This window comes from Salmo salar, chromosome 15 (assembly GCF_965601325.2).
Source record: "Salmo salar chromosome 15, fSalSal1, whole genome shotgun sequence".
Classification (NCBI taxonomy): Eukaryota; Metazoa; Chordata; class Actinopteri; order Salmoniformes; family Salmonidae; genus Salmo; species Salmo salar.
In genome coordinates, this window is record NC_138305.1 from 12462722 (window position 1) to 12487864 (window position 25143).

Sequence of the window (25143 nt, forward strand, 5' to 3'; positions counted from 1 at the left end):
GACACAATGAATGGTCGTTGTGTTCGATAAATTCCTTCTTTATATCCCCAAAATGTCCATTTATTTGGCGCGTTTGATTCAGAAATACACCGGTTCCAACTCGCCCAACGTGACTACAAAGGATCTAATAAGTTACCTATAAACTTGGTCCAAACATTTCAAACAACATTCCTAATCCAACCTCGGGTATCTAAAATGTAAATAATCTATAAAATTTAAGACGGGATAATCTGTTTCCAATACCGAAGAAAAATAACACGGAGTGCGTTCCTGTTCACGCGCACCAAAATAGTAGGGACCTTCAGAGTGACACATGGAATGAATAGCACTACTTCTTCATTTCTCAAAAGAAAAACATCGACCAATTTCTAAAGACTGTTGACATCTAGTGGAAGCCATAGGAACTGCAACCAGGTTCCTCCTAAATAGGGTGTCCCATAGAAAACCATTGGGAAATCCTATGACCTCCATTTCCCCCCCCCCCCCCCCCTGGATGGTTTGTCCCTGGGGTTTCGCCTGCCAAATCAGTTCTGTTATACTCAGACATTATTTTAACAGTTTTAGAAAATGAGATCGTGTTTTCTTTACAAATATACCAATTTATATGCAAATCCTAGCTTCTGGGCCTGACTAACAGGCAGTTTACTTTGGTTTTCATCCGGACGTCAAAATACTAGCCTTAACCTGTTAGGGCTAGGGGGCAGTATTGACACGGCTGGATAAAAAACATACCCGATTTAATCTGGTTACCACTCCTACCCAGTAACTAGAATATGCATATACTTATTACATATGGATAGAAAACACCCTAAAGTTTCTAAAACTGTTTGAATGGTGTCTGTGAGTATAACAGAACTCAAATGGCAGGTCAAAACCTGAGAGATTCCTTTACAGGAAGTGGCCTGTCTGACCATTTCTTGAACTTCTTTTCCATCTCTATCTTTTACTAAGGATCTCTGCTCTAACGTGACACTTCCCACGTCTTCCATAGGCGCTCAGAGCCCGGGAAAAAACTGAATGTCGTCATTCCAGCCCCAGGCTGAAACACATTATCGCCTTTCTCAAGTGGCCGATCAAGGGACTCTGGGCTTATGCGCGTGACCCGACCGCCCCCGCCTTTGTGATTTTTTTCCTCTGTTTGCCGAAAAGGAGATTCCCTGTCGGAATATTATCGCTTTTCTACGAGAAAAATGGCGTAAAAATTGATTTTAAACAGCGGTTGACATGCTTCGAAGTACGGTAATGGAATATTTAGAATTTTATTGTCACGAATTGCGCCATGCGCGCGACACTTCTTTACCATTTCGGATAGTGTCTGGAACGCACGAACAAAACGCCGCTATTCGGATATAACGATGGATTATTTTGGACCAAACCAACATTTGTTATTGAAGTAGCAGACCTGGGACTGCATTCTGACGAAGACAACAAAAGGTAATCAAACTTTTATAATAGTAAATATGATTATGGTGAGTGCTAAACTTGCCGGGTGTCTAAATAGCGAGCCCGTGATGCCTGGTCTATGTACTTAGAATATTGCAAAATGTGCTTTCACCAAAAAGCTATTTTAAAATCGGACATATCGAGTGCATAGAGGAGGTCTGTATCTATAATTCTTAAAATAATTGTTATGCTTTTTGTGAACGTTTATCGTGAGTAATTTAGTAAAATGTTAGCGAATTCCCCGGAAGTTTGGGGGTATGCTAGTTCTGAACGTCACATGCTAATGTAAAAAGCTGGTTTTTGATATAAATATGAACTTGATTGAACAAAACATGCATGTATTGTATAACATAATGTCCTAGGGTTGTCATCTGATGAAGATCATCAAAGGTGAGTGCTGCATTTAGCTGTCTTCTGGGTTTTGGTGACATTATATGCTGGCTTGAAAAATGGGTGTCTGATTATTTCTGGCTTGGTACTCTGCTGACATAATCTAATTTTTGCTTTCGTTGTAAAGCCTTTTTGAAATCGGACAGTGTGGTTAGATTAACGAGAGTCTTGTCTTTAAATAGCTGTAAAATAGTCATATGTTTGAGAAATTGAAGTAATAGGATTTTTAAGGTTTTGAAAATCGCGCCACAGGCTGCAAGTGGCTGTTACGTAGGTGGGACGCAAGCATCCCACCTAGCCCATAGAGGCTAAGAAGTTTTAAGAACAAATTCTTATTTACAATGACTGCCTACCAGAAGGCCAAAGGCCTCCTGCGGGGATGGGGCCTGGGATTTAAAATAACATAAATATAGGACAAAACACACATCACGACATGAGAGACAACACAACACTACATAAAGAGAGACCTAAGACAACAATATAGCAGGGTAGCAGCACAACGTGGTACAAACATTATTGGGCACAGTCAACAGCACAAAGGGCAAGAAGGTAGAGTCAGGTTTGTAGGCCTCTTTGCTCGCACACACTTTTTCAGTTCTGCCCACAAATTTTCTATAGGATTGAGGTCATGGCTTTGTGATGGCCACTCCAATACCTTGACTTTGTTGTCCTTAAGCCATTTTGCCACAACTCGCTCTGTCTATTGGGAGCAGGTCACCTTCCCTTCTCAGTGTTGATATGCTCTGCATTCAGCTGTTGCCACAGTGACCAATGTATGTTGTACCAGGGTGTGTGTGTGTGTTGCTCAAATCTCTTCCTCTTTCTCCTAATGTCTTCTGCCTCCTTTGTCCCCTCTCGCTCCAGATCCGAAGGACCCTATAGCAATCGAGCGGTTGAACCTGATGAACATGGCCAAGCTGAGCATCAAGGGTCTGATTGAGTCGGCCCTGAACTTGGGCAGAACCCTGGACTCGGACTACGCTCCTCTACAGCAGTTCTTCGTTGTCATGGAGCACTGCCTCAAACACGGACTCAAAAGTAAAGAGATGTTACAGCTACCTATGTCATTGTTTTGTTTCTAGCCTGGTTCCCAGATCTTGTTTGTGCTATTCTTTACCAACTCGTTTAGCGTGACAATCTGGTTCCCAGATCTGTTTTGTTCTCGATGTTTATTCCTCCGCGGAGTGCACCCCTCTTTATAACAGTCACATCCCTTCTGGACCATTCCTATACAGTTATGATAATGATTCTCATAAGCCAAGGATGTGTAGGGCCTTCGGAAAGTATTTACACCCCTTGAATTTTTCCACATTTTCTTGTTACAGCCTGAATTTAAAATAGATTAAATATAGATTTTGTGTCACTGGCCTACACACAATACCCCATAATGTCAAAGGAATTATGTTTCAAATTAATACAACATTTAAAGCTGAAATTGCTTGACTCAATAGGTATTCAACCCCCTTTGTTATGGCAAGCCTAAATAAGTTCAGGAGTAAAAATGTGATTTAACAAGTCACATAAGTTGCATGGACTCACTCTGTGTTTAATAATAGTGTTTAGCATGATTTTTTTGAATGACTACCTCATCTCTGTACCCCACACATACAATTATCTGTAAGGTCCCTCAGTGAATTTCAAACACACACTCAACAGCGAAGACCAAGGAGGTTTTCCAATGCATCGCAAAGAATGACCCCTATTGGTAGAGGGGTAAAAATATAAACGCAAACATTGAATATCCCTTTGAGCATGGGGAAGTTATTAATTACACTTTGGATGGTGTATCAATACACCCAGTCACTACAAAGATACAGGAGTCCTTCCTAACTCAGTTGCCAGAGAGGAAGGAAACCACTCAGGGATTTCACCATGAGGCCAATGGTGACTTTATAACAGTTACAGAGTTTAATGGCTGTGATAGGAGAAAATTGAGGATGGATCAACAACATTGTAGTTACTCCACAATACTAACCTAAATGACAGAGTGAAAAAAAGGAAGCCTGTACAGAATACAAATATTCCTAAACATGCATCCTGTTTGAACAAGGTACTAAAGTAATACTGCAAAATATGTGTCAAAGCAATTAACTTTATGTCCTGAATACAAAGCGTTATGTTTGGGGCAAATCCAACACAACACATCACTGAGTACCACTCTTAATATTTTCAAGCATGGTGGTGGCTGCATCATGTTATGGGTATGCTTGTCATCATCAAGGACAAGGGAATTCTTTAGGATACAAAGAAACGGAATAGAGCTAAGCACAGGGAAAATCCTAGAGGATAACCTACTTCAGTCTGCTTTCCACCAGACATTGGGAGATTAATTAACCTTTCAGCAGGGCAATAACCTAAAACATAAGGTCAAATATACACTGGAGTTATTTACCAAGACGATGTTCAACGTTCCTGAGTGGCCTAGTTACAAGTTTTGACTTAAATTGTCTTAAATCTATGGTAAGACTTGAAAATGGCTGTCTATCATAATCAACAACCAACTTGAGAGAGGTTGAAGAATTTTAAAAATAATAATGTGTAAATATTGTACAATCCAGGTGTGCAAAGCTCTTAGAGACTTACCCAGAAAGGGTCACAGCTGTAATCACTGCCAAAGATGATTCTAACATGTTGACTTAGGGGTGTGAATAATTAATTTAGATATTTCTGTTTTATTTTCAATAAATTAGAAAAACTGTCTAACCATGTTTTCACTTTATGATGGGGGTATTGTGTGTAGACGGGTGACGATTATATTGTTTTTGTTTATCAATTTTGAATTCAGACTAACACAACAAAATGTGCAATAAGTCAAGGGGTATGAATACTTACTGAAGGAACTGTATGTACGTGACCACTACAAGCTATTGGTTTTTGTACATTTACGCGACTTAGTGTTTAGCCCAGAGGTTTTAAGCATAAAAAAAACGAAACTAAAGCTTTGTTGGTCTTAACCCAGACCCTTTGCCTAACACCCCTCATCTGCTTGTCCTCAAACACCCTTCCTCTACCGACCCCCCCCCCCCCCCCCCCAGACAAGAAGACGTTCCTGGGGCAGAACAAGTCTTTCTGGGGGGCCTTGGAGCTGGTGGAGAAACTCACCCCTGAGGCTGGAGAGATCACGGCCAGCGTCAAAGACCTGCCAGGACTCAAGTAAGACTGCATCGCCCTATAATGCCATAATAGTAGAGAGAATGATTTTATTTCAGCTTTCATTTCTTTCATCACATTCCCAGTGGGTCAGAAGTTTACTTATACAATTATTTATTTGGTAGCATTGCCTTTAAATTGTTTTAAATCAAATCAAATTTATTTATATAGCCCTTCTTACATCAGCTGATATCTTAAAGTGCTGTACAGAAACCCAGCCTAAAACCCCAAACGGCAAGCAATGCAGGTGTAGAAGCACGGTGGCTAGGAAAAACTCCCTAGAAAGGCCAAAACCTAGGAAGAAACCTAGAGAGGAACCAGGCTATGAGGGGTGGCCAATCTTCTTCTGGCTGTGCCGAGTGGAGATTATAACAGAACATGGCCAAGATGTTCAAATGTTCATAAATGACCAGCATGGTCAAATAATAATAATCATAGTAGTTGTCGAGGGTTCAACAGGTCAGCACCTCAAGAGAAAATGTCAGTTGGCTTTTCATAGCCGATCATTGAGAGTATCTCTTCCGCTCCTGCTGTCTCTAGAGAGTTGAAAACAGCATGTCTGGGACAGGTAGCACGTCCGGTGAACAGGTCAGGGGTCCATAGCTGCTAACTAGGGTCAAACGTTTTCGGGTAGCTTTCCACAAGCTTCCCACAATAAGTTGGGTGAATTTTGGCCCATTCCTCCTGACAGAGCTGGTGTAACTGAGTCAGGTTTGTAGGCGTCCTTGCTCACACACGCTTTTTCAGGTCTGCCCACAAATTTTCTATGGATTAAGGTCAGGGCTTTGTGATGGCTACTCCAACACCTTGACTTTGTTGTCCTTAAGCCATTTTGCCACAACTTTGGGAGTATGCTTGGCGTCATTGTCCATTTGGAAGACCCATTTGCGACCAAGCTTTAACTTCCTGAATGATGTCCTGAGATGTTGCTTCAATATATCCACATAATTTTCCTCCTCATGATGCCATCTATTTTTTGACGTGCACCAGTCCCTCCTGCAGCAAAGCACCCCCACAACATGATGCTGCCACCCCCGTGCTTCACGGTTGGGATGGTGTTCTTCGGCTTGCAAGCCTCCCCCTTTTTCCTCCAAACATAACAATGGTCGTTATGGCCAAACCGTTCCATTTTGGTTTAATCAGACCAGAGGACATTTCTCCAAAAAGTACAATCTTTGTCCCCATGTGCAGTTGCAAACCGTAGTCTGGCTTTTTTATGGCGGTTTTGGAGCAGTGGCTTCTTCCTTGCTGAGCGGCCTTTCAGGTTATGTCGATATAGGACTTGTTTTACTGTGGATATAGATAATTTTGTACCTGTTTCCTCCAGCATCTTCACAAGGTCCTTTGCTGTTGTTCTGGGATTATTTTCCCACCTGGCCAACATCCGGTGAAATTGCAGAGCGCGGAATTCAAACTACAGAATTATAAATATTTAACTTTCATAAAATCACAAGTGTAATACATCAAAATAAAGCTTAACTTCTGGATAATCCAGCCTCTGTGTCAGATTTCAAAAAGGCTTTATGGCGAAAGCACACCATGGGATTATCTGAGGACAGCGCCCCGCACACACAAGCATGAAAAACATATTTCAACCAGGCAGGTGCGTTACGAAAGTCAGAAATGGCGATATAATAAATGCTTTACCTTTGATCTTCTTCTGTTGGCACTCCAAAAGCTCCCAGATACATCACAAATGGTCCTTCTGTTCGATAATGTCCTTCTTTATATCCATAACTCAGTTTAGCTGGCGCGCTTCAGTCAATAATCCACCGTTTCCCTCCATCAAAATGAATCCCAAACATTACTAATAAACATTTTCCAAACAACGTTTATAATCAAACCTTAGGTACCCTAATACGTAAATCAACGATAAAATTTAAGCCGGAGAATCGTTATTGTCTTTACCGGAAAAAAATACCAAAGAACACGCACTCTTCCACGTGCTTGGAAACACTACAGCCAGAATGGGAGCCACCTAGAAAAACAAACATTTCTGCCTCATTTTCCAAAAACCAGCCTGAAACTCTTTCTAAAGACTGTTGACATCTAGTGGAAGCCCTAGGAACTGCAACCGGGGACGATTTCGCCATATAATAAAAGTGACAGCCTTTGAAAACAGTGGGAGGCTGAACATTATTTTAACAGTTTTAGAAACTTTAGTGTTTTCTATCCAAATCTACCAATTACATGCATATCCTAGCTTCTGGGCCTGAGTAGCAGGCAGTTTACTTTAAGCATGCTTTTCATCCGGATGTGAAAATACTGCCCCCTACCTAAGAGAGGTTAAAGGCACAGTCAATTTAGTGCATGTAAACTTCTGACCACTGGAATTGTGATACAGTGAAATAATCTGTCTGTAAACAATTGTTGGAAAAATTACTTGTGTCATGCAGAAAGTAGATGTCCTAACAGACTTGCCAAAACTATAGTTCGTTAACAAGAAATTTGTGGAGTGGTTGAAAAATGAGTTTTAATGACTCCAACCTAAGTGCATGTTAACTTCTGACTTCAACTGTATGTTAATGGGGTAGAGATACAATGCTACAAATATTTCCATTGAGCTGAGAATTTCTTTCTCTTTTGAAGCAAATTTCCTACAATTCTATGCATTTTTGCCATGGCTAATGCGCGGTGTGTATTGACGTTATCTGATTGGTGTAAATCTCTGTCACTCACCGTTCAGTTCATATGTGATTGGTGTAAACAAACCCCTGTCATAATAGTCTATCTGATTTATGTAACCCGTCACTCACCAGAACCCCGTTAGGAAGAGGGCGGGCCTGGCTGCGATTGGCCCTGATGCAAAAGAAGCTGTCAGACTACATGAAGACCATCATCAACAGGAAGGACCTGCTCAGGTGTGTGCGTGCAAGCGAGAGCATACGTTGCCAGTGAGGTGTGTGTGTGTGTGTGTGTGTGTGTGTGTGTGTGTGTGTGTTAACAGTGAGTTGTTTAAGGAGGCCAATGGTGTGTGTTCGGTCCCGTGTGGCTCAGTTGGTAGAGCATGGTGTTTGCAACGCCAGGGTTGTGGGTTCAATTCCCATGGGGGACCAGTACGAAAAAGGAAAAAAAATGTATGAAATGTATGCATTCACTACTGGATAAGAGCGTCTGCTAAATGACGTGTGTGTGTGTGTGTGTGTGTGTGCGCGCGCTAACAGTGAGTTCTACGAGGCCAATGCGCTCATGATGGAGGAGGAGGGAGCCGTGATTGCCGGGCTGCTGGTTGGGTTGAACGTCATCGATGCCAACCTCTGTATGAAGGGAGAAGACCTGGACTCACAGGTTGATGTTCTACACTGTAGTTACAGCACACTATACATTTCCACTGTAGTTACAGTACACTATACATTTACACTGTAGTTACAGAATACAGTACCATATAAGTACACCTTCCTAATATTGAGTTGCTCCTCCCCTTTTGCCCTCAGAACCACTTCAATTTGTCAGGTCATGGACTCTACAAGGTGTCGAATGCGGGCCTTCCCTGTGGCTCAGTTGGTAGAGCATGGTGTTTGCAATGCCAGCATGGTGTGTGCAACGCCAGAGTTGTGGGTTCGATTCCCACGGGGGGCCAGTACAAAAAAAAAAAATGCATGAAATGAAATGTATGCATTCACTACTGTAAGTCGCTCTGGATAAGATGCTGGTCCATGTTGACTCCAATGCTTCACACAGCTGTTTCAAGTTGTCTGGATGTCCTTTGGGTGGTGGACCATTCTTGATACACACAGGAAACTGTTGAGTGTGAAAAAGCCCAGCAGCTTTGCAGTTCTTGACACAAACCGGTGCGCCTGGCACCTACTACCATACCCCCGTTCAAAGGCACTTAAATATTTTGTCTTGCCCATTCACCCTCTGAATGGCACACATACACAATCCATGTTTCTTGTTTCTCATGGTCTGAGAGTCTTTTGCCCTTTGACAAACTCCAAGTGGGCTGTCATGTGCCTTCTACTGAGGAGTGGCTTCCGTCTGGTCACTCTACCATAAAGGCCTGATTGGTGGAGTGCTGCAGAGATGGTTGTCCTTCTGGAAGGTTCTCCCATCTCCACAGAGGAACTCTAGAGCTCTGTCAGAGTGACCATCAGGTTCTTGGTCAGCTCCCTGACCAAGGCCCTTCTCCCCCGGTTGCTCAGTTTGGCCAGACGGCCAGCTCTAGGAAGAGTCTTGGTGGTTCCACACTTATTCCATTTAAGAAAGATGGAGGTCACTGTGTTCTTGGGGACCTTCAATGCTGCAGAAATGTTTTGGTACCCTTCCCCAGATCTGTGCCTCGACACAATCCTGTCTTGGAGCTCTACGGACAAGTTCTTCGTTCTCTTGGCTTGGTTTTTGCTCTGACATACACTGTCAACTGTGGGACCTTATATAGACAGGTGTGTGTCTTTCCACATCATGTCCAATCAATTGAATTTACCACAGGTGGACTCCAATCAAGTTGTAGAAACATATCAAGGATGATCAATGGAAACAGGATGCAGCTCAATTTCGAGTCGTAGCAAAGGGTCTGAATACTTATGTAAATCAGGTATTTCAAAAAACCTGTTTTCACTTTGTCATTATGGGGTATTGTGTATAGATTGCTGAAGATTTAAAAAGAAAAAGAAAATAATAATAATAATTCAATTTTAGAATAAGGCTGTAACATAATCAAATGTGGAACAATTCAAGGGGTCTGAATACTTTCCGAAGCCGCTGTATTAGCTTTATTTGACCGGGATAATCCACATCAGTCCACATATTTTATATGAGAGTTTTCAAAAACGAGAGTTTTCAACTGGAGACCTTGATTCTGTGTTTCTCTTCCTAACTGAAGTGTTAATACCACTGTCTTGTCTGTTTCCTGTTTCCAGGTCGGGGTGATAGACTTCTCCATGTATCTTAAAGACGGAGGTCACAGCAGCAAGACAGTAGAAGGGTGAGTCCCTCCTCTCCTCACCTTGAGGAAACATCCCTCTGGAAGGAGACAGGGCCCTAGTGGGAGCCTTGGGTCTAAACATCCCTCTGGAAGGAGACAGGGCCCTAGTGGGAGCCTTGGGTCTAAACATCCCTCTGGAAGGAGACAGGGCCCTAGTGGGAGCCTTGGGTCTAAACATCCCTCTGGAAGGAGACAGGGCCCTAGTGGGAGCCTTGGGTCTAAACATCCCTCTGGAAGGAGACAGGGCCCTAGTGGGAGCCTTGGGTCTAAACATCCCTCTGGAAGGAGACACGGCCCTAGTGGGAGCCTTGGGTCTAAACATCACTCTGGAAGGAGTCAGGGCCCTAGTGGGAGCCTTGGGTCTAAACATCCCTCTGGAAGGAGACAGGGCCCTAGTGGGAGCCTTGGGTCTAAACATCCCTCTGGAAGGAGACACGGCCCTAGTGGGAGCCTTGGGTCTAAACATCACTCTGGAAGGAGTCAGGGCCCTAGTGGGAGCCTTGGGTCTAAACATCCCTCTGGAAGGAGACAGGGCCCTAGTGGGAGCCTTGGGTCTAAACATCCCTCTGGAAGGAGTCAGGGCCCTAGTGGGAGCCTCATCCCTCTGGAAGGAGACAGGGCCCTAGTGGGAGCCTTGGGTCTAAACATCCCTCTGGAAGGAGACAGGGCCCTAGTGGGAGCCTTGGGTCTAAACATCCCTCTGGAAGGAGTCAGGGCCCTAGTGGGAGCCTCATCCCTCTGGAAGGAGACAGGGCCCTAGTGGGAGCCTTGGGTCTAAACATCCCTCTGGAAGGAGACAGGGCCCTAGTGGGAGCCTTGGGTCTAAACATCCCTCTGGAAGGAGACAGGGCCCTAGTGGGAGCCTTGGGTCTAAACATCCCTCTGGAAGGAGACACGGCCCTAGTGGGAGCCTTGGGTCTAAACATCCCTCTGGAAGGAGACAGGGCCCTAGTGAGAGCCTTGGGTCTAAACATCCCTCTGGAAGGAGACACGGCCCTAGTGGGAGCCTTGGGTCTAAACATCCCTCTGGAAGGAGACACGGCCCTAGTGGGAGCCTTGGGTCTAAACATCCCTCTGGAAGGAGACACGGCCCTAGTGGGAGCCTTGGGTCTAAACATCCCTCTGGAAGGAGACAGGGCCCTAGTGAGAGCCTTGGGTCTAAACATCCCTCTGGAAGGAGACACGGCCCTAGTGGGAGCCTTGGGTCTGTTAGTTTGCTGCATGTTTCAACGAGGTGTTTTGCTGCTTACCACATGTTTTCTATTTTCATCTTGTCTCCCAACAGGGATGGACAGATCACAGCCATCCTGGACCAGAAGAACTATGTTGAAGAGCTCAACAGACACCTGAGTGCTTCGGTCAACAACCTGCAGGCCAAAGTGGACACTATGGAGAAGTCCAACACCAAGCTCACTGAAGAGGTGGGCGGGTTAGTTTCTACCACGTTCTCATTTCTACCATGTATTCTGCCGCTACACTATGGGGCTGGGAGATGCTTTTCTAAAATCCAGCTTGTAGTAGACAACATTAGTAATGTTTGTAACCTGGTGTGTTGTCTGTCCAGCTTGCAGTAGACAACATTAGTAATGTCTGTTTGTAACCTGGTGTGTTGTCTGTCCAGCTTGCAGTAGCCAACAACAGGATCATCACCCTACAAGAGGACGTAGAACGAGTCAAGGAGGAGAGCTCCTACCAGCTAGAGTCCAGTCGCAAGGTTGTCCACCCCTCAAACATTTTTAGAATGATCTTTTATGTTGGGTGTACTTGGCTGTATGTTGTAGGGTGTACTTGGCTGTATGTTGTAGGGTGTACTTGGCTGTATGTTGTAGGGTGTACTTGGCTGTATGTTGTAGGGTGAATGTGTGACGTGTCTTTTTATAAAGCTTTATAACTGTGATATGTAGGGTGTACTTGGCTGTATGTTGTAGGGTGAATGTGTGATGTGTCTTTTATAAAGCTTTATAACCGTGATATGTAGGGTGTAATAATTGTGTTATGTGCTCCGTGATGTCTCGCCCCAGGCGTCGCGGGCAGGGGACGGCTTGGCAGACAGCCAGGTGCTGGGAGAGGCACGCAAACAGCTGAAGGAGGAAACTCTGCTACGATTGGTCAGTTTCTCTCTCTGTTTGCCCCTTTATTCCTGACATGGATCAGATATTCCCTCCATCCTCTATCTCTCCATCCTCTATCTCTCCATCCTCTATCTCTCCATCCTCCATCCCCCTCAGGACATGGAGTTGGAGGTGCAGATCGTCTCTCTATCCCTCTCCCTCATTCATCTGTCCTTCCTCCATCCCCCCCTCTCCCTCATTCATCTGTCCTTCCTCCATCCCCCCCTCTCCCTCATTCATCTGTCCTTCCTCCATCCCCCCCTCTCCCTCATTCATCTGTCCTTCCCTTCATTCCCTCCTCTCTCTCATTCATCTGTCCTTCCTCCATCCCCTCCTCTCCCTCATTCATCTGTCCTTCCTCCATCCCCTCCTCTCCCTCATTCATCTGTCCTTCCTCCATCCCCTCCTCTCCCTCATCCATCCCTCTCTCCCTGCAGGATGTAGAGAAGGAGTTGGAGGTTCAGATCGGTATGAAGCAGGAAATGGAGCTGTCTATGAAGATGTTAGAGACGGATATGTGTGAGAAACAGGATGCTCTGGTGGAGCTCCGACAACAGCTGGATGATCTCCGGACCCTCAACCAGCAGCTAGCGCAGAAGTCCCAGGTACACGTTTTGGAGCGCCTTGGGTGTGAGAGAGAGGCTCTTTATAAATGTAATATATATATATATATATATTTTTTTACAAAGACCGACACTAACGCACAGTTATTGGAATTTCAGTTAAGGGAATTGAAGTGTAATTGATCCCAACCCTGGTGTCCACAGAGCTCGGAGGTGAGCGGCAAGCAGAAGAGTGAGGTCATCAGTCGCCTAGAGGAGAAGACCAATCAGATGGCTGGGACTATAAAACAGCTAGAGATCAGGTGGGAGGGAACCCCATCTTCACGCTCCACACTCCACTCAGGGCTCTAAAGTGCACTCCACACTCCACTCAGGGCTCTAAAGTGCACTCCACACTCCACTCAGGGCTCTAAAGTGCACTCCACACTCCACTCAGGGCTCTAAAGTGCACTCCACACTCCACTCAGGGCTCTAAAGTGCACTCCACACTCCACTCAGGGCTCTAAAGTGCACTCCACACTCCACTCAGGGCTCTAAAGTGCACTCCACACTCCACTCAGGGCTCTAAAGTGCACTCCACACTCCACTCAGGGCTCTAAAGTGCACTCCACACTCCACTCAGGGCTCTAAAGTGCACTCCACACTCCACTCAGGGCTCTAAAGTGCACTCCACTCAGGGCTCTAAAGTACACTCCACTCAGGGCTCTAAAGTGCACTCCACACTACACTCAGGGCTCTAAAGTCCACTACACCACTCCACTCAGGGCTCTAAAGCGTGAATATTTTAGTTGCATATGCTCCTAAATATTTTGCTGTGAGAATCTGGAATTTTTATTACGGTGCACCAGTGAGACTAGGAAAAACTACCACCCAGAATAATTGTTGTTAAGATCGTTCTTTTCTGTACCGCTGCCTCTGAGTGCCATACGGCCCGGGCTTCTCTGTACCGCTGCCCCTGAGTGCCGTACGCCCCCGGGCCTGGAAAACAAATCAAGTGCACCTATAGGCCTATGGCTATGGGGGGGGCAATGCAAATAGTCTGTGTAGCCATTTGATTAGATGTTCAGGAGTCTTATGGCTTGGGGGTAGAAGCTGTTTAGAAGCCTCTTGGACCTAGACTTGGCGCTCCGGTACCGCTTGCCGTGTGGTAGCAGAGAGAACAGTTTGACTAGGGTGGCAGGAGTCTTTGACAATTTTTAGGGCCTTCCTCTGACACTGCCTGGTATAGAGGTCCTGGATGGCGGGAAGCTTGGCCCCAGTGATGTACTGGGCCGTACGCACTACCCTCTGTAGTGCCTTGCGGTCGGAGGCCAAGCAGTTGCCATACCAGGCACTGATGCAACCAGTCAGGATGCTCTTGATGGTGCAGCTGTAGAACCTTTTGAGGATCTGAGGACCCATGCCACATCTTTTCAGTCTCCTGAGGGGGAATAGGTTTTGTCGTACCCTCTTCACGACTGTCTTCATGTGCATGGACCATGTTAGTTTGTTGGTGTTGTGGACACCAAGGAACTTGAAGCTCTCAACCTGCTCCACTACAGCCCCGTTGATGAGAATGGGGGCGTGCTCAGTCCTCCTTTTCCTGTAGTCCACAATCATCTCCTTGGTCTTGATCACGTTGAGGGAGAGGTTGTGATCCTGGCACCACACTGCCAGGTCACCACACCACACTCCTCCCTATAGGCTGTCTCATCGTTGTCGGTGATCATCGGCAAACTTAATGATGGTGTTGGAGTCGTGCTTGGCCGTGCAGTGATGAATGAACAAGGGAGTACAGGAGGGGACTGAGTACTCACCCCTGAGGAGTGTGGAGTACAATGGAGATTGCATCATCTGTGGATTTGTTGGGGCGGTAGGCAAGTTGGAGTGGGTCTAGGGTTTCTGGGATAATGGTGTTGATGTGAGCCATGACCAGCCTTTCAAAGCACTTCATGGCTAAAGACATGAGTGCTACAGGCTGGTAGTCATTTAGGCAGGTTACTGTAGTGTTCTTGGGCACAGGGACTATGGTGGTCTGCTTAAAACATGTTGGTAATACAGACTCAGTCAGGGAGAGGTTAAACATGTTAGCATGCTCGCAGTACACGTCATGGTACATTCACGGCCTTGTGAATGTTGACCTGTTTAAAGGTCTTACTCACATCGGCTGCGGAGAGCGTGATCACACAGTCTTCCGGAACAGCTGGTGCTCTAATGCATGTGTAAGTGTTATTTGCCTTGAAGCGAGCATAGAAATAATTTAGCTTGTCTGGTATGCTTGTGTCACTGGGCAGCTCTCGGCTGTGCTTCCCTTTGTAATCTGTAATAGTCTCCAAGCCCTGCCACATTCAACGAGCATTGGAGCCGGTGTAGAATGATTCAATCTTAGTCCTTTATTGATGCTTTGCCTGTTTGATGGTTCGTCGGAGGGCGTAGCGGGATTTCGGTTAAGCTTCCGGGTTAGTCCCGCTTCTTGAAAGCTCTAGCCGTTAGCTCAGTGTGGACGTTGCCTGTGATCCATGGCTTCTGGTTGGGGTACGTACGTACGTACGGTCACTGTGGGGACGACATCATCGATGCACTTGTTGATGAAGCCGATGACTGATGTGGTGTACTCCTCAATGCCATTGGATGAATCCCGGAACATATATTCCAGTCTGAGCAAAACAGTCCTGTAGCGTAGCATCTGCTTCATCTGACCACTTTTGTATTGATGAGTCAATGTTACTTCCTGCTCTAGTTTTTACTTGTAAGTAGGAATCAGGAGGATAGAATTATGATCAGATTTGCCAAATGGAGGGCGAGGGAGAGCTTTGTACGCGTCTCTGTGTGGAGTAAAGGTGATCTAGAGTTTTATTTTAATTTTTTTCCCCCTCTGGTTGCACATTTAACATGCATTCAAGTCCCCGACCACTAGGAGCGCCGCCTCTTGGAGAGCGTTTTCTTGTTTGCTTACTGCGGAATACAGCTCATTCAATGCTGTCTTAGTGCCAGCCTCAGTCTGTAGTTGGATGTAAACAGCTACGAAAAATGCAGATAAACTCTCAAGGTACATAGTTTGGTCTATAGCTTATCATGAGGTACTCTACCTCAGGCGAGCAATAGCTCGAGACTTCAATATCGTGCACCAGCTGTTATTTACAAAAATACATAGTCCGTCGCCCCTTAACTTACCAGACGCCGCTGTTCTATCCTGCCGGTACAGCGTATAACCAGCCAGCTGTATGTTGATAGTGTCGTCGTTCAGCCACGACTCCGTGAAGCATAAGATGTTACAGTTTTGAGTGTCCCGTTGGTAGTTTAATCTTCCGCGTAGGTCATCTATTTTATTCTCCAAAGATTCCACGTTGCAGAATGGAAGGAAGTGGGTGTTTATTCGATCGCCTACGAATTCTCAGAAGGCAGCCTGCGCTTTGGCCCCTTTTTCTCTGCATTCTCATCACGCAAATCACAGAGATCTGGGCCTGTTCCCGAGAAAGCAGTATATCGTTCGCGTCGGCCTCGTCAGACTCGTTAAAGGAGAAAAAGGATTCTGCCAGTCCGTGGTGAGTAATCACAGTCCTGATGTCTAGAAGTTATTTTCGGTCGTATGAGATGGTAGCGGCAATATTATGTACAAAATAAGTTTAAAAAATAAATAAATACGTTACAAACAACGCAAATAAACAAACAAAAAAAACACAATTGGTTGGGGACACGTAAAAACATCAGCCTTCTTCTCCAGGCGACATCTTAGTAAAATAATGCGGTGATGTGACTGGAGTTTTGCCGTCAGCTGGAAGACGGTGTCCCCATTTTGGTCAGTTTCAGTGGAGGGAGGGACAGATGGTGAGAGGAAGATCCTCTGCTGCTCTCTCCCCTCCCTCTGTTTAAACTGTCCATCAGATGCAGGGCACCATGAGTCCATTAAAATAAAATAAAAAAATTCAATTTATGTTCACTCAGCTGTGCCTCACAAGTAATAGACAATAGAATAATTGTCTATTGTCTATCTATTACCGGTGTGATAATATATCTCAAGGTAAATGGTCTGAGAAGAAAAAACATTGGCAGAGCAATTCAAGCATAGCCAATTTACGGTGATAATGTATTAGGCCTATAGCTTATTGCATAAACCTCTGCTACAGAACTGGTTTGAATAAGTCATGTGTTTTTTTTTTTTTACAGTTTCTATATCAGACCACTAGATCTCAGCTTACATTTTGACTCATAAAATGTTGCTGACCACTGCAATAAAGGAATGACTGATCTCTTGCATGTTGTCACTCACTAACTTGATGTTCTTAAAGAGATAGTGTTCAATTTCACTATACTGCATCTCAATAGGAAAATAGTGGTGTTTTATTTTTTTCACAATGTGGAAACCTTATATTCCACAAATAACTTTAATTTCAAATGTCAGGTTTTTGTATCAACATAAACAATGTTTTTTAAAAAGGGTAATTTGTTTCTAGCACACAGCATGTGCTTCAAAAGTAGCTACATTTCACATAAGCCCAATATAGGCTTTATCGATCCTAACTTTTTACATTTGGGAGCACCAGTGCTAACATTGAAAATGGTTCATTTAGAGCCCTGACTACTTTGGTCTACGCTGCTACACCGGTAGTCTACTACGCCGCTACACCGGTAGTCTACTACGCCGCTACACCGGTAGTCTACTACGCCGCTACACCGGTAGTCTACTACGCCGCTACACCGGTAGTCTACTACGCCGCTACACCGGTAGTCTACTACGCCGCTACACCGGTAGTCTACTACGCCGCTACACCGGTAGTCTACTACGCCGCTACACCGGTAGTCTACTACGCCGCTTCACCGGTAGTCTACTACGCCGCTTCACCGGTAGTCTACTACGCCGCTTCACCGGTAGTCTACCACGCCGCCTCACCGGTAGTCTACTACGCCGCCACACCGGTAGTCTACTACGCCGCCACACCGGTAGTCTACTACGCCGCCACACCGGTAGTCTACTACGCCGCCACACCGGTAGTCTACTACGCCGCCACACCGGTAGTCTACTACGCCGCCACACCGGTAGTCTACTACGCCGCCACACCGGTAGTCTACGCCTCAGAATAATAGGACTGGAGTTTACCCAAAGCATTTAGGATGGATTTCATGGATCCAGATGAGGACCAGTCCTGGATTGAGAGAGGATCTCCTCTGACAATGCTTTGGACAGACTCACGGCAGTGTTTTTGACTCTCAGATCTATCTAAACATGTTCTTTTCAGGGCTTAATAACTCTTCCTCTTCCACTCCTCTTTCTATTCTATCCATCGCTACTTTCTTTTATCTTTCCATTTCTCCATCCCTTTCATTTCTTGGTTCTTTACCTCTTCCTCCTCACAGTGAGGAAGACTGTGTGAAGCAGGCCAGAAGCTTGAGTTCCAACGCAGAGAAACTGCTTCAGAAGCAACAGTAGTCCTCCCTCCCCTCTCTTCTGTTTCCCAGAATGACACCCACATCATAGTTTGATAAACCCTGATCCAAATCAGAAAACCAATATTTGCATAATATAGAAATTACTTAAAGGGATATTTCAGGATTTTGGCAATGAGGCCATGTATCTACTTCTCTAGAGTTAGATGAACTTGTGGACACCATTTTGTACGTCTCTTCGTGCAGTTTGAAGGAAGTTTCTAACTAGCGCTAGCGCAATTGCTAACTAGCGTTAGCGGAATGACTGGAAGTCTATGGCATCTGCGATCATGCTAACTAATGTTAGCGCAATGACTGGAATGCTATCGGGTCTGCTAGCATATACCATAGACTTCCAGTCATTCCGCTAATGCTAGTTAGCAACTTTCTTCAAACTGCACACAGAGACATTAAAAATGGTATCCCCGAGTTAATCTAACTCTAGGGAAGTAGATAAAGGACCTCATTGCCAAAATCCTGGACTATCCCTTTAACTAGGTTACTTATTTTTTTGGTATGACATCTGTTGCGGTTCCTTTCCTTCTCTAGTGTTAAATTACATTTTCTTTCCTAAACCTCTACTCTCCTGACTGAGACAGTGTCTCTGGCTTCCTCTAGCCTCATTTTCTGTTCTTCCATGTGTTTTTATGTTGGTATGCTAGCAGTGCAGAGGGGGGGCTCCACTCTGCTCGCTGAGTTTCAGGACTTTAGCTTGGGTTCATTCCTGATGATGATAATAATAAAGATATCAGATCCCCCACATGTAATGAATGTTCCCTGATACAAGACTTTGAGTTTGGGATGTCAGCCATTTTCGGGAAGAGAGAGAGAGGTGTACTATTCTGAAAAATGTAACTGGATACTGCTGTTTCTTGTAAATGGACTCCCTGAAGCCCCCTACAGTCAAGAATTGGCAAAAAAAAAAAAAAAAAAAAAATACCATAAAGATCTGTGTATCAAAAATAAACGACAAAATACTTAAAATACATGTATTTTGTATTTGTATACAGAAATACATTTGCAAGTAGGCGGTCCGCGAACAGCAACAAAATCCTCACGTTTTACTTGCTATGACTGTGACTGTGATATGTTGTTATCTACCTTAGTCGAATGCACTGACTGTAAAGACGTCCGTATGCTTCCCTTCCCGAACACTAAGGACAGTTCATACGTGTATATTACGATGACATTTTGGCCCGTTTTTTTTTCTTCTAAAATTGCGGGACTAGGATCTCCTCGGCAAAAAAAACGGCAATGACGGATTTCTTGAGTTATCTTAAATTCGTTCTAACTATTTTGAGGAAGTGGCTACGGCATCTTAAGATGGACAAACAGTGCTATTGCCGCTTTTTTTTTTTCTCTCTCTCTCGTTTTTCAAGCAAAGGACTTAAAGGAAGTATGTGAGCACACTAGTTTAGCAAGGCGCCAGACAAACCGAAGGATGCGGAAGGCTTGAGTGACCAAAATGTATTATGAAAATGAACAGACCAAAATGAACTGCAAAGCACACTGGGTATTATTATTATTATTATTGGCCTTTTTTTTTCTGGGGCGGAGCTCATTCAAATAATACTCAGCATGCTTTGCAATTCTTCATTTTTACGTATACATGTATGTTTAGATCATTCAGCAGACGTTCTTATCACACCGTAGTGCCATCAAACGACTGATACCAATTCAGGGTGAAAGGGGGCCACAAAATCGTGAATTGCTATAAAAAAAATAAAAAAATGGTATAGAAAAGTATTTCGAAAATACGAATGACATCTTTCGAAAGTATCTTGTTACAGAATACATTGGAGTGTAGTTTAGGCCGGTGAAATAATACAAATTTACAAAATACTTAAGTAATTGAAATACATATTTCAAATACATGTAACAGAAATATAGCCCATCTCTGCCAACAGTAGCATAGGTCCTAAGCTTAGACTATAAGGACCGTAGGCTATACCTCAGAGCCTGTTACTATATAGATACAGTGGGGTCTGAAATTATTGCCACGCTTGAGTACAAGGAGCACTAATTACCGTATAAAAGAAATCATACTGAGATATATTGTATGCTTGGGATATTATTTTATACAAATATACAATTGCTCAGAGAAAGACATTTTTGCTTAACAAGTCATCTATTTTTATTTTGTGGATTTTGATGTGTGCTTGGGGTTATCGTCTTGCTAGAAGACCCGCTTGTGTTCAGAGTTTCAGTCTCCTGTCAGATGCACCCAGGTTTTTGGCTAAGAAATGTCCTGGTACTGGTTACATTTCATGACGCTATTGACCAGAGGAAGCAAAATAGCCCCAAAACATCAAAGATCCACCATCATATTGTACAGTAGTTATGGGTTTATTCTCTGCTCATACATTCTCATTTAGACACTAAACCCACCACTGGTGTGTGGCCAAGGTGCTCCATGTTCCTGTCATCCAACAAATGTAAACGTTGGGAGTTTGATAAACGGCATTTGCACCTGGATTGTAACCGGTGCTTTGGTCAGATGACCTGAACACAGAGGTTTTGCTTCCACTGGTCCTGAGGCTCTTTGTTAAGTTCAGTGGCATCATGGAACTCTACCCAGTAGCCAGTCTCTGGATGTGAAACCCATTTAAAACATCTGATTTGAATTCAAAAGGGCAGTCTGACTGTATGCCCCTTCCCTATTTAAACAAAATCTTATTTTTCTGAGCAAATGTTGTTTTTTTTTAAACGTTTTTTAAAAATTAGTTTAAAATAATCTTTTTTTTGCATACAATATATCTCAACATTTTAAATATTTATTATGTACAGTCAGTTTTGCACATCTTTATCAAAGGTGTCAATAATTTAGGACCCCACTGTAAATACCATAGGAATGCATAAGTGTATATTGCTCCGGTGTACAGCCTATGTTCTAAGAGCGGCCCTACAGACATCGGTCCTTAGACCAGACACTAAGCCCAACTCAAGTCTAAACCCCAAGGTTAAAAAAGATAACACAGTAATTACAGTATAACGACGTCGGACTCCATACAGTACACACACAGTTTGGTAGTTCTGCTTCCTCCTCTAATCAGAATTTTGTCAAAATAAAATATCATCTTTAGCATTCAGATCATCGTTCTTCTATTGCCTACCGATGGATTTAACAAGGTCTTACTGCTAAAGATAAACAACATATATATGTGTGTGTGTGTGTGTGTGTGTTGTTTTTGGGAATCTCACCCCAGAGCACTGAACAACACATCTACCATTGAACAACAACCCAAATCACCATGTAAGGATGTACTGGTTGTGTGAAAGGTCAGTCCAGGTCAGAATGAGAATGCTAAAGTATTCCCAGAGAGAAGCAAGTTTAAAAGGAAATGCCGTGTATGTGGATCTATTTACCTTAATGTCAACTGTAGTCAATACTATTTACCTTTTAGATGTCAATACTAGCATAATAATAAAAATATTCAATACAAACTTCTGGTCTGCTTCTGGATGATGGGAGGAAGAGTCTCTGTTCCCGTCGCTTCCTTTTCGACGTATCCTAGCTTTCTTTTAGGTCTCTTCCTGTTTCTCTTTTCTGTTGAAATGGAGTCTCTCTACCCACCATGTTTTCTTCTTTTCATTTACCATGTGTTTGTTGTGGCCATCTTCTTTTTCTTCATTTAATTTAACCTAAAGTTCACAAGTTCTTCTTTTAGTTTCATTTCTCAGTTCTGTCGTTTTACATTTTTGAACTTTAGTTCATGAGTTCTTGTTTAATTTTCATTTTTCCATGAGTTCATTTTACCCCCCCCCCCCGCCGTTCACCTTGCCCCCTCCCGGTCCAGATCCCGTCAGGCGGAGAGGGAGCGGGACCAGGCTGTGGAGGATAATAGACTGTTTAAACAGGAGTTTGGAGACAAGATAGACTCTCTACAGCTGGAGGTGGAACGACTACGGAAACACAGGTAATTATCAGGATCAATACATTGATTTGGATTTATATATACTGAACATAAAATAAAAAAAACACTACATGTCAACGATTTTACTGAGTTACACTTCCTGTAAGGAAATCAGTCCATTTAAATAAATTCATTAGGTCCTAATCTATGGATTTGACATGACTGGGAATACAGATATGACTCTGTTGGTCACAGATAACTTAAAGAAACTGTAGGAGCGTGGATCAGAAAACCAGTCAGTATCTGGTGTGACCACCATTTGCCTCATGACATGGGGCTGTGGATTATCATGCTGAAACATGAGGTGATGAATGGCACGACAATGGGCATGGTTACACGTGGTCTGCGGTTGTTTATTTTTTATTTTAACCTTTATTTAACCAGGTAGGCAAGTTGAGAACAAGTTCTCATTTACAACTGTGACCTGGCCAAGATAAAGCAAAGTGTCAATAACACAATAGAAAAATCTATATACAGTGTGTGCAAATGGAGTAAGGAGGTAAGGCAATAAATAGGCCATAGTAGCGAAGTAATTACAATTTAGCAGATTAACACTGGAGTGATAGATGAGCAGATGATGTGCAAGTAGAAATACTGCTGTGCAAAAGAGCAGAAAAAAGTAAATAAATAACAGTATGGGGAAGAGATAGCCCACCCAACTACCTATTTACAGATGGGCTATGTACAGGTGCAGTGATCTGTGAGCTGCTCTGACAGCTGGTGCTTATTAAAGTTAGTGAGGAAGATATGAGTCTCCAGCTTCAGTGATTTTTGCAGTTCGTTCCAGTCATTGGTAGCAGAGAACTGGAAGGAAAGGCGGCCAAAGGAAGAATTGGCTTTGGGGATGACCAGTGAGAGATACCTGCTGGAGCGCGTGCTACGGATGGGTGTTACTATGGTGACCAGTGAGCTGAGATAAGGTGGAGCTTTACCTAGCAAAGACTTATAGATGACCTGGAGCCAGTTGGTCTGGCGACGAATATGTAGCGAGGGCCAACCAACGAGAGCATACAGGTCGCAGTGGTGGGTAGTATATGGGGCTTTGGTTACAAAATGGATGGCACTGTGATAGACTGCATCCAATTTGCTGAGTAGAGTGTTGGAGGCTATTTTGTAATTGACATCGGCGAAGTTGAGGATCGGTAGGATAGTCAGTTTTACGAGGGTATGTTTGGCAGCGTGAGTGAAGGATGCTTTGTTGTGAAATAGGAAGCCGATTCTAGATTTCATTTTGGATTGGAGATGTTTAATATGAGTCTGTATGGAGAGTTTACAGTCTAGCCAGACACCTAGGTATTTGTAGTTGTCCACATATTCTAAGTCAGAACCGTCCAGAGTAGTGATGCTGGACGGGCGGGCGGGCACGTGCGGGCAGCGATCGGTTGAAGAGCATGCATTTAGTTTTACTAGCATTTAAGAGCAGTTGGAGGCCACGGAAGGAGTGTTGTATGGCATTGAAGCTCATTTGGAGGTTTGTTTACACAGTGTCCAAAGAAGGGCCAGATGTATACAGAATGGTGTCGTTTGCGTAGAGGTGGATCAGGGAATCACCCGCAGCGAGAGCGACATCGTTGATATACAGAGAAAAGAGTCGGCCCGAGAATTGAACCCTGTGGTACCCCCATAGAGACTGCCAGAGGTCCGGACAACAAGCCCTCTGATTTGACACACTGAACTCTGTGAGAAGAAGTTGGTGAACCAGGCGAGGCAGTCATTTGAGAAACCAAGGCTGTTGAGTCTGCTGATAAGAATACGGTGATTGACAGAGTCAAAATCCTTGGCCAGGTCGATGAAGACAGCTGCACAGTAATGTCTCTTATCGATGGCGGTTATGATATCGTTTAGTACCTTGAGCGTGGCTGAGGTGCACCCGTGACCAGCTCGGAAACCGGATTGCACAGAGGAGAAGGTACGGTGGGATTCGAAATGGTTGGTAATCTGTTTTAACTTGACTTCACGAAGACCTTAGAAATGCAGGGCAGGATGGATATAGGTCTATAACAGTTTGGGTCTAGAGTGTCTCACCCTTTGAAGAGGGGGATGACCGTGGCAGCTTTCCAATCTTTAGGGATCTCAGACGATACGAAAGAGGTTGAACAGACTAGTAATATCGGTTGCAACAATGGCTTGAGATCATTTTAGAAAGAAAGGGTCCAGATTGTCAGCCCAGCTGATTTGTAGGGGTCCAGCTCTTTCAGAACATCTGCTATCTGGATTTGGGTGAAGGAGAAATGGGGAAGGCTTGGGCAAGTTGCTGCGGGGGTTGCGGAGCTGTTGGCCGGGGTTGGGGTAGCCAGGTGGAAAGCATGGCCAGCCATAGAGAAATGCTTATTGAAATTCTCGATTATCGTGGATTTATCGGTGGTAACAGTGTTTCCATGCCTCAGAGCAGTGGGCAGCTGGGAGGAGGTGTTCTTATTCTCCATGGACTTTACAGTGTCCCAGAACTTTTGGGAGTTTGTGCTGCAGGATTCAAATTTCTGTTTGAAAAAGCTAGCCTTAGCTTTCCTAACTGACTGTGTATTGGTTCCTGACTTCCCTGAAAAGTTGCATATCACGGGGACTATTCGATGCTAATGCAGAACGCAACAGGATGTTTTTGTGCTGGTCGAGGGCAGTCAGATCTGGAGTGAACCAAGGGCTATATCTGTTCTTAGTTCTACATTTTTTTATTTAAGATGGTGAGGAAATTACTTTTAAAGAACAACCAGGCATCCTCTACTGATGGGATGAGGTCAATATCCTTCCAGGATACCCAGGCCAGGTCGATTAGAAAGGCCTGCTCGCAGAGGCAGTCTGCGGTTGTAAGGCCAGTTGAACGTACTGCCGAATTCTCTATAACGACATTGAAGGCAGCGTATGGTAGAGAAATTAACATTTAATTATCTGGTTACAGCTCTATTGGACATTCCTGCAGTCAGCATGCCAATTGGACGCTCCCTCAAAACTTGAGACATCTGAGGCATTGTTTGACAAAACATTTTAGAGTGGCCTTTTATTGCCCCCAGCACAAGGTGCATCTGTATAATGATCATACGGTTTAATCAGCTTCTTTATATGCCACACCTGTCAGGTGGATGGATTATCTTGGCAAAGATAATGCTCACTAAGAGATGTAAACAAATGTGTGAGAAATAAAAAAAAATTGCGTTTGGAACATTTCTGGGATCTTTTATTTCATGAAACAAAGGGACCAACATTGCAGCTCGTACTGCTCTATAGACTCAGATGTATTCAGTCAATTA

The 25143-nt window shown here is 44.1% G+C and overlaps 1 protein-coding gene across 4 annotated transcripts in view; it reads left to right on the forward strand.

Moving 5' to 3' along the window:
- Positions 1-25143, forward strand: part of rufy3 (RUN and FYVE domain containing 3) — a 42452-nt gene that overhangs the window by 11822 nt on the left and 5487 nt on the right. For 2 of the 4 annotated variants that reach the window (XM_014143554.3, XM_014143555.3), the window contains exons 2-12: positions 2698-2871; positions 4869-4986; positions 7743-7844; positions 8148-8271; positions 9843-9907; positions 11193-11328; positions 11529-11621; positions 11929-12015; positions 12456-12623; positions 12786-12883; positions 21782-21901. In XM_014143554.3, coding sequence (XP_013999029.3) covers positions 2698-2871; positions 4869-4986; positions 7743-7844; positions 8148-8271; positions 9843-9907; positions 11193-11328; positions 11529-11621; positions 11929-12015; positions 12456-12623; positions 12786-12883; positions 21782-21901 — 1285 coding nt within the window. Of the gene's footprint in view, positions 1-2697; positions 2872-4868; positions 4987-7742; positions 7845-8147; positions 8272-9842; positions 9908-11192; positions 11329-11528; positions 11622-11928; positions 12016-12455; positions 12624-12785; positions 12884-17915; positions 21429-21781; positions 21902-25143 lie in introns of those variants that run through there. The other 2 variants (XM_014143556.3, XM_014143557.3) reach the window with 1 other exon arrangement.